We start from the raw sequence: 9,797 nt of genomic DNA on the forward strand, positions 1-9,797 counted from the left end.
GGAAGGAAGGAGGATGGTACAAGGTTTTATATTGGCAATTGTACATATAAGGACAATGGAAGATAGATTTTTGCTTGGAGATGTATATAACCCTAGATTGCAATCAAGTCAAAGTACAATGGAAAGATCAAGGCAAGGTACACACCAAATCTCCCTCTCTCTCTCTCTCTCTCTCTCTCTCTCTCTCTCTCTCTCTAGTACTAGTACTATGGAAGTATATATATATAAGTACATAAGGTACAATATAATCTAATAGTTTTCCTAAGGCCAAGATTTTCCTAATAAACAAATCTATTAAAACACATGTTCTTATTATATACACACACACACACACATGTCCAAGAAATCAAATATATAATAGTACTATGAAATCTAGTGAGATTTCCAAGTATCCAATAAAAATTATAAGATCAAAATCCTTTATTAAAATAGTCCGAATTGGCACATGTTCCATTATAATACTAGATTATGTACTTAAAGTATCTTAGGGTAATATATTATAAGGTACATATATACATATCTTTAAAGATATAATCACATGGAAAATCTAGGATGTGATTTATTTAATAAATCCTAGTACTAGTTAGTAAGACTAACTTATTATCCAATGGATAATATTTTCCCTTGCATTTATTGGCCAATGGATAAAAGGAATAAGGTAATATATACTTGAATAATATTTAAAATAACCAATGTCCTTTAGGCATGTGTATAAAAGTCTATATACAACTATATATGAGTACTTATCAAATCTAGCACAAAATATCTTTGATAGAAAATCTAGGTTTTCTATTGTCCGATGGATAAAATTTTCCCTAACTTTTATTGTCCACCGGGTAAAGGTTCATCTAGGGTTAGAAAATTGTAACTAGATGAATTGGTAGTTCGGCTCTTCCAACTAATCGGTTGAAAACTAATTCTACTTGCCACGTAAGATTTCTAGTCAAGAAATATAATTTAAGATTTTATTTTATACACTAGGAAAATATACAAGTGTTTCTACAAGTACACTTGTCTTTTGAAAATGACTAGATTGTCCAGTGCAAAGAATCCTGTAATGCTGCCCTATTCCATGGGCAGCCTTTGACTATGGAATGGAATGAAATGCTTTTGTTTTAGCTCATGTTCTCCCACATAGACGGAAAATAATGCTTTAAATATTTACCATTAATGGTTCTTTCATGAAGAACCCCTTCGATTGATTCTAAATGATATGCTCCTCCTCATAAGATTTGAGCAATACGGAAAGGACCTTCCCAATTTGGAGACCATTTCCCAAATCTTCCCTTCTTCCTTTTTGAATCGATTGGGAGAATTGTTTTCCAAACTAAGTCTCTGACTACAAAAGATTTTTGTTTCACTCTTTTGTTATAAGCCCGTTCCACTCTTTTCTTTTGGGCTTGAATTTGGTTCAGAGCATGCAGCCTTTTTTCTTCCAACCCATAGATGTCCAAATACATTGCCTCTTCATATTGCAAGTTTGGATCATAATGACGTGCTACTCTTAATGATTGAACATTAATTTCGACTGGCAAAACTGTCGAGTGTCCTTAAACTAATTCAAATGGAGTCACCCTAGTACTCTCTCTTTGTGATGTTCTATATGCCCACAAAACTCGGGGCAATAGATCATGCCATTCTCTTGGGTTATCATCGATTACCTTTTCCAAGGTGTTTTTTTCTTCCAACCCATCGTCCAAATACATTAGCTTGGGCATAGTACGGAGTAGAATTCAAAATCTGTATCCCATACTTTTGTGCATACTGGACAACTTCTCTACCATTGAATATAGACGCCTGATCAATAGTAATGGTTTCAGGAATTCCAAATCTACACAAAAGATATTCCTCAATAAAATCAATCACTTGTTTCTGTGAAACACCTTTTAAAGGTATTGCCTCTGTCCATTTTGTGAAATAATCAGTTGCTACTACAACAAATTGGTGCTGTAATGAAGATGCTGGGTGGATTTCTCCTATCATATCGATTGCCCAACCCCTGAACGGTCAAGGTTTAATAATCGATTGCAATTGATGAGCAGGTATCCTTTGGATAGGTCCATGCTTTTGACATTGTTGGCAACCTTTAGCATACTGAATGCAATCAGCTCGGATGTTTGGCCAATAATACCCGTGTCTCTTAATTAACCATCTCATTTTATCACCAGCTTGATGGGCACCAACGGTTCCTTCATGGACCTCTCCCATGATTCTCATCGATTGGTCTCTGCTGACACACAACAGTAGTAGACCATCAGAAGTTCTCCTATGCAAATCCTGTCCTAGCAGAACATAATTGATGGACCTGCATTTGACAATCGTTTCTACTTTCTCATTAGGATTTAGAAGATAATTCTTTATTGGAACCATCCAATCATCAGAAACATCGATTACCAATACGTCCAGTCGATCCTTCTCCCTCTCCATTGAGAAGGGTAAAAACCTTTTTTGGATTCTGATTATTTTCTCCATGTCCCCTTAAGGAATTTCAACTCCTAAAGCTGCTTGAGCCATTTGATTGGCTTCGCTATTTTGAAGTCTCAAAATATGCTGAAAACATATTTCATCAAAGTTTCGAGCAAGACGTTGAACTTTCTCAAGCTGCAAACTCAATAAGGGGTGATTGCACCTATAATGACCTGTAACTTGTCGAATGATCAATTGAGAATCCCCAGAGACTTTCAGATATCGTATATTCAAATCTTTTGCTATTTCCAAGCCTATGATTAAGGCCTCATATTCTGCTTGATTATTTGTCAGAACTCTACTCTCATCGAGTTGGAAAGAAAACTGCAACATTTCTCCTTTCGGAGATGTCAAGACAACACTTGCCCCAACTCCATTGTCTGTTTTTGAACCATCAAAAGATAATTGCCAAGGTCTAAGCTCCAAAAAATGCACCTCAAAGGTATCCTCTTCCAAAGGTAGATTTGGATGCTCAGATAGGAAATCGGCCAAAGCTTGTCTTTTCACTGCCTTTTGAGGCACGTATTCAAAATCATACTCGATTAAGGCTAATATCCATTTCCCCTATCTTCCCCTCAAAATGGGCCTAGACAGGATGTACTTTATTATATCTGTTTGGGAAATGATCTTTACCCTAGCTGGCAAGAGGTAATGCCTCAATTTGATTGCTGAAAAATATAATGCTAAACAAATCTTTTCAACACATGAATATCTGCCCTCACAATCATTTAACCTTCTGCTTAGGTAGTAAATCGATTGCTCTCGGCCTTGTTCATTATCCTGAGCTAACAGACTTGCAATCGAATGGTGTGTCGCTGATATGTATAGCTTCAGTGGCTTTCCATTTATTGGAGGCATCAGAACAGGAGGCGTTACCAATGATTGTTTTAAAATGTCAAAAGCTTTTTGATGCTCTTGTTCCCATTTGAAATCCTTTTCTGACTTCAATTTTAACAATGGGGAGAAAGCCATTGTTTTCCCAGATAGATTGGCAATAAATCTTAGAAGGAAATTAATCTTTCCCAAGAACTGTTGGAGCTCTTCTTTATTGGTTGGGGCTTGTGCTTTCAAGATAGCATCAGCTTTGGTTTTATCAATCTCGATCCCTTTTTGATGCACCAAGAATCCCAAAAAGTTTCCTGCTGTAACACCAAATGCACATTTTAAGGGATTCATTTTTAAATTGTAACGCCTCATCCTTTCTAGAGTCTGTTCAAGATGATGCAAATGCTCATCAATTGAATTTGACTTCACAACAACGTCATCTATATAAACTTCCAAGAATTTATGTAGAAAATCATGAAAACTCAAATTCATTACTCTTTGATAGGTTGCTCCTGCGTTTTTTAATCCGAAAGCCATAACCACCCATTCGAACGTTCCTATGTATCCAGGACATCTAAATGCTGTTTTATGTGTATCTTCTTCTGCTATATATACTTGATTGTAACCAGCATTACCGTCCATGAAGGACAGCATTTGGTACCCTACCGTTGCATCGACTAGCAAGTCAGCAACAGGCATTGGATATTCATCCTTTGGTGATGCTGTATTAAGATCTCTGAAATCAACACAAACTCTAACTTTCCCTTTCTTTTTTAATACTGGGACAACATTTGAGACCCATTCAGCATATTTGACCGGTCGAATGAACTTTGCCTCGAATAAACGTTCCATTTCTTTTTTGACTTGAGGAAGAAAGTCATCTTTCATTCTCCTAGGTGCCTATTTAAAAGGTACATAATTCTCTTTTATAGGTATTTTGTGCTCGACTAAAGATCTATCTAAACCTGGCATTTCATCATAACTCCAAGCAAAACAATCTTTAAATTTACGCAACAAATACTTAAACTTTTCCTTTATTTCATCAGGCAAAGTAGCATTTACATATGTGATCTTAGGATCTGCTGGAGTTCCTAAGTTTACTTCTTCCGTGGGATCTTTAACCTGGGCCCTATCATCATCCAGCTTAGCCGGTGCTGGTTTCAAGTCTGCTAAACCTAACTCTTTCATGTTTAGTGGGCTATCATCAAAAACACACTCAGCCCAATTACAAGAAATAGGCTCATCTGCCTGCAACTTCCTGTCAACAAGAAAAGAAAACAACCTCTTAAAAGTGGCTTTAACAGTAGCCAACTCTTCACTTCCTGTATTTAATAGGTTTCTAAACATTAAAAACTTGTTTGTCCATTTTGACAGGCCTTGATATAATGTTAGGCCTGATGAAATCCTTGCTCAGCTCCTAGAATCCTTCCTTAATGTATGTGAGGAATTGACTCTCAGTTACCCCAACTTGATTAGATCTGACTTCTGAGTCTTCTATTCTTGTTGGCCACAAATGTTCGTTGTAGAGATCCGCCTCGATATTGTTGGTCTCTGCTTTGAATGGATGTCGGTCTGCCCAAAAGACCTCCATTCCTGCTGCCTCTTCCTGCTTCAGAAAGATCAAAGCCTGATGCAAAGAAGATGGCACACAACTATTTATATGGATCCAATCTCTGCCTAGTAAGGCATTGTAATTAGATGAAGAATCGATTACCAAAATCGTTGCATTCATCCTCCTAGTCCCAACTTGTAATTGCAAAGATATGACCCCATTAGCAGGAGAACATCCTCCGGCGAAGTTGCCAACTGTAACTTCTGTTGGGATCAAATCGTCATTGGTTTTGTTCAGGACTTTCAGCATTCTAGATAGTAAAATATTGACTACTGCCCCATTGTCGACCAACACTTTTGAGATAGGTTGGCCATTCATATGAAGTTTGATGTATAATGGTTTCAAATGCCTTATTGAGGCATCATCAGGTGTTCTAAGAACTACGATACTGTTTCCATGTTCATCCGTCTCAACGTTAATGGGCTGTGACTGAGAATGTTTCTCTTTATCCATTATTTCCACAATCGATTGGGTGGTATCCTCAACATCACCTGCCAAGTTCATAGGCTGATTTGGTTTTGCCTTGAACTGCTTTGGCAGAACTAAGATCATATTACACTGATAGTTTATAGGTACTGACCCGAATTGAATTGCGGCCAGGCTTTCACCAAATGTTGCAAATCTCTGTGGAGACGGGGAAGCATCTTTGATCAGATCTTCTTGTTTTGATCCTTCGTCAAAGAGATCATCATCATCTGCTTCCATGAGTTTCTGGGATTCTTCCATCTTCTTCTTCAAGCTCTGCTTTAACTCTTTCCTACCCTTTGGTTGGGCAGTCGACTGGAGGGAGACTTCAGTATTACTCTCTTGCCCCCATGCTTGAGAATTGGCTGTTTCGGACCACTGGTTTCTCCCTGCTCTCGGGTCCATATCATGTTTGAAACCTTTGATGGCTCCAATCTTTCTCTTGGTTCGAAAACATGGTCCCATGGGTCACCATAAGCCCTGGCTGCAAATTTCCTTTGAAGTCTTCTCTTCTGTGAACTGGAAACTTTGGTATACCAACCCTCTGCTGGGAATTTTGGGTGATTAAGTGTGCTCCAATCCTCATGATCATGATTAGGCGGCATTACCATCCTAGGTTGGTGCCACCCACGTCCATATGGTCCTCCACCTCGTGGTTCAATACCTCTTCTGAAACCAACACCCCTTTGATTAGGGTATCTCCCTCGACTGGGAAATTGGTACCCCACTGTTTCAAGGTCTTGGCAAGAAGGCACCCCAGGCCTTGCAGGCACCACTGGGTGTCCTCTGAATAAGAATGGTCCATCATCTGGCCCATAACAATGTTCTGACTCTATCCTGTTGAAAAGCCCTGGGTCTATTCCCTCGTAAATTAGTTTGGCCCCAACATATATTTGAAGATCGTTTCCTCCCATTGCGTTGAACCTTATTCCGGACTTGGAGAATGCACTTTTCTGCTCCTTTTCTGCTATAATTGCTTCTCCATACTGGACTTCATGTCCACACCTAATACAGAGGTAATCATTTGGGAATCTGGAGGTATGAGACTTTGCTGACTCTTCTTCAGTCTGCATTTGATCTTCATCCCCGTGCTTCTGTTTCGCAATATTGGAACCTAACCTTTTAGCCAGGCTGGCCGTCACCATGTTTACTTCAATCTTTGGAAAAGGGTTGGATTCAATACCCATCGGGTCCTTATCACCTTTAGCATATTGCAGCAGAACTTTTTGGATCAAATCCTGCACACAATTCTGAAATGTAACACAATTGTTAGTATTATGCCTAAACGAATTGTGCCATTTGCAGTATTCTTTTCCTTTTCTATCTTTATCAGAAGGAATAATATGCCCAAGACTTAAAGTGATAAACTTTTGTTTCAACAGTTCATCAAATATCTGGTCAGCTTGTGCTAAGTCAAACGAATACTGTCTATAATTTGCCTGCCCCCCACGCCTATTGCGTTGAGATGAGGGCATATTCATTGATTTTTCTGCTTTAACCAGAGTGTCACAAATTATGGGAGTCTTTCCAACAATTTGTGCTACGTCAATTTCAATATCTCCTTCCACATCTTGGTAATATGTTCCCAGAGACGCATTCTTCAATTGCTCTTCTTCCTGCAGAATAGCTTCAAATTGAGATGCTCTCATAGAAAGCTCAAACAGATCTTTGAAATTAGATCCATTAAACTGCTTTTTAAAATTAAACTCGAGACCATCCTGAGCTATACGAACTATCTCGGTCTCTGGCACATTACAGTGACACTGGTTTCTTAATCTCTTAAACCTAGTTAAGAACTGTTCTGCTGTTTCATTTGGCTTTTGTTTTAACTTAGCCAGATCAGCGATTGAAACTTCTGGTTCATGCCTGAAATATTGAGCATGAAATTGTTCTTCCATATCTTGCCACGTATGGATAGAATTTGCAGGTAAGCTTATGAACCATGTGAATGTTGTTTTCGTTAATGAATGCAGAAACAATTTCAATTTAAAAACATCATCCGAACCCAGTTCGCCTAATTGTAGGCAAAAACGACCTACATGCTCAATTGTTGATTGGTTCTCTGTACCGCTAAAAAGTGATAACTCAGGCAATTTGTACCCCCTTGGCAAAGGAACATTGTCAACCCAATGTGGGTAAGGCTTTCTAAACATAGGTTTTTCTACCCTGCGTAGCCCTGGTCCGTACACATCTTGGATGACTTCCAATATTTGTGCCCTATTAATATTTATGGGATCCGGGGCTCTAATAACATGTGGTACGTGAGGTTGTGCCAGAGGGACATTCTGACCGTTACCATTGCCAATATTTGGCATATTGTGAACATACTGACCACTATTCCCATTATTTGACACAACTGGCATAGTATGATATGTATAATTGCCATGATTTGGCAAAGTTTGTGCAGTGCTGTATATGTGCTGACCATTGTTCATAACATGGACTCCTGTGAAACCATTCTGAGGATTCTGACCAGGATTTAGACCATTATTTTGATCATTTCCACTACTGTTTCCAACTTCATATATAGATGGAACATTCTGATAAAAACTGGTTGGCTTTATTGTGGATCGTAGAGCAGTTGGACCTACAAATGGTCGACTATGCACATTCATATTTGAATCAAATGTTGGGTTTGAATATACCTGTTGAGGGGCGTGTCTAGGCAAATCACCGGATTGCAACTGTTCATGAACTACACCATTTGCATCAACATCTATGATAGACGGGGGTGTAACTACCCTTCTCATTAGGGTAATCAATTCCTGTGCCGCTTCGTCTTCTGGGTTAGACAAAACCTGTGCCAACTGCCTGGAAAGGCTCTGTATATCCGTTGGTGCACTCAAGCCATTTCCTTGGCTATTCTCTGGCATCCTTTGTTCAGGATGTATCACATCGTTTTGGGTTTCCAAGCCTTCACTCTGAGGCTCTGTTGGTCGGTCGCCTTGCTTTCTTGTTGCTGGTGCCATTTCTTCCAAATTAGTAATGAGGCCCTCCTTCTAGCGCCAAAATTGTTTGTCTATTTTCTCGTTTGCAGTTGACGAATCGACTAGAGTTGTTACGCGTGTGTGCTGGAATGTGGGTGTTTGTGGTGGTGGAGTTTGGTTCCTTGTCGTATTTCAGGACTTCTCTGGAAGCAAACTTAATGAAGTGAATGAAGATGAAAGAAGAACAACAAAATGGACTTTATTATTCTTCGAAGTAGAAGTCGATCGACGGTGAGAACACAATCAAACAGACAATTAAGTTACAAGCTACTCCTAGAGCAAGAAATGTAAAGTACAGATAAAAGTAGAAGCCTTTGGGCGATTGATTGGGGGGTTCTAAATATCTTCTATTCTTGTATTTATAGGCTGTCTTCGACTTGAAATTCAAATCATATGGATTCCCTCCTTTGATTTGAATTGAGTGGTTACTTCCATGCTTCCTATTCTTGCTCCACTATGAGGCGGTTGCTTCTCCATGATCTCACATGTTCCCAATGTTGTAATTGCTTCAACTGCCTGCCTACGCTAATTGTTTTGTCCACGATCTGTATGTAACGCATGCCCTGAAACGTGTTCCGGAGTTGAATATTAACCGTCGATCAGTCCACTTGATTTTTCTTAATAGGCGTCACATTGCATTTACATGAATTAGTCTAAAACGTGCTGCCACGTGTAACATTTTTGACCCAATCGATCCTATTAGACTAAATTACTAAATTATGGTGTAAACACCCGTCCCCAAATTTTATTCTCAGTTAGCACTTTTTCTGGCCAAAAATATTGTCTCACCTCCAAACCAAAAAGATTAGAGTTAACTAAAGTTTTATTTTACCCATCTACGTTATGTTCATATGCAAAACCATACACAGTCTTTCAAATGGCTACCTTGTAGCTTCATCTTAACAAAAAAAAGTGTATCAAGCTTCGAAGCAAACTACCACTTGGACCGCTTATATAAACCACATATAAGGCCGCCAGTTTCACTAACCTAGTACTACTACTACTACTACTACTACTTGAGATCACTGGCTGCTTTTGCCACACATGTAGGACACAACACAAAAAACAACAATCCAAAGATAATTCCAGTTCATTTTCCCCCTATTTCTCACTCTCATTTGCATTGCATCAATCTCCTTCTGCGTGCCTTCAATCTTCATATTCATTGTGATTGTTTTCCTCTGCATTTCTTCACTAATGGTCATGGATGCTGAACTCACACATTGTTCAACAGTCCTCACAGCCTTTGTTTTTTGTTTGAACCATCATTGGCCTCAAATCAGCCATTCCTTGCAAAATACAAGGCTCATACCAGCAAAAGAAAACCACAATCTAAGTTTAACTGTAAAAAAAAGAACACAATAAGAACTTAGGGTTTCAGCTCCAACGAATAGCAAAAGAATAAATTGGGGCAATACATGCAGCTCACCTTATAGTTTGCA

The 9,797-nt window shown here is 38.8% G+C and overlaps 1 protein-coding gene across 1 annotated transcript; it reads right to left on the reverse strand.

The window, feature by feature from the left end:
• Positions 1–2,478: 2,478 nt before the first annotated feature.
• Positions 2,479–5,629, reverse strand: LOC131308500 (uncharacterized). Its single transcript, XM_058335445.1, has 6 exons — positions 5,006–5,629; positions 4,744–4,918; positions 4,574–4,613; positions 4,354–4,489; positions 3,100–4,191; positions 2,479–2,976 (listed from the first exon to the last, which is right to left on the reverse strand). Exons 1-6 carry the CDS (start codon positions 5,627–5,629, stop codon positions 2,479–2,481), a joined length of 2,565 nt encoding a protein of 854 aa, XP_058191428.1.
• Positions 5,630–9,797: the final 4,168 nt, after the last annotated feature.

Source organism: Rhododendron vialii, chromosome 11a, assembly GCF_030253575.1.
Source record: "Rhododendron vialii isolate Sample 1 chromosome 11a, ASM3025357v1".
NCBI lineage: Eukaryota > Viridiplantae > Streptophyta > Magnoliopsida > Ericales > Ericaceae > Rhododendron > Rhododendron vialii.

Bases quoted from the DNA above. Each gene is read 5' to 3' on its own strand.
- LOC131308500 (XM_058335445.1), bottom strand. From the start codon at position 5,629: ATGGAAGAATCCCAGAAACTCATGGAAGCAGATGATGATGATCTCTTT. The intron at 4,614-4,743 runs GTCAATTCCTCA...TATTAAATACAG, and splicing joins TCAAGTTGGGGTAACTGAGA to GAAGTGAAGAGTTGGCTACT. The intron at 4,490-4,573 runs GTTGTTTTCTTT...TTTTGATGATAG, and splicing joins GTTAAAGCCACTTTTAAGAG to CCCACTAAACATGAAAGAGT.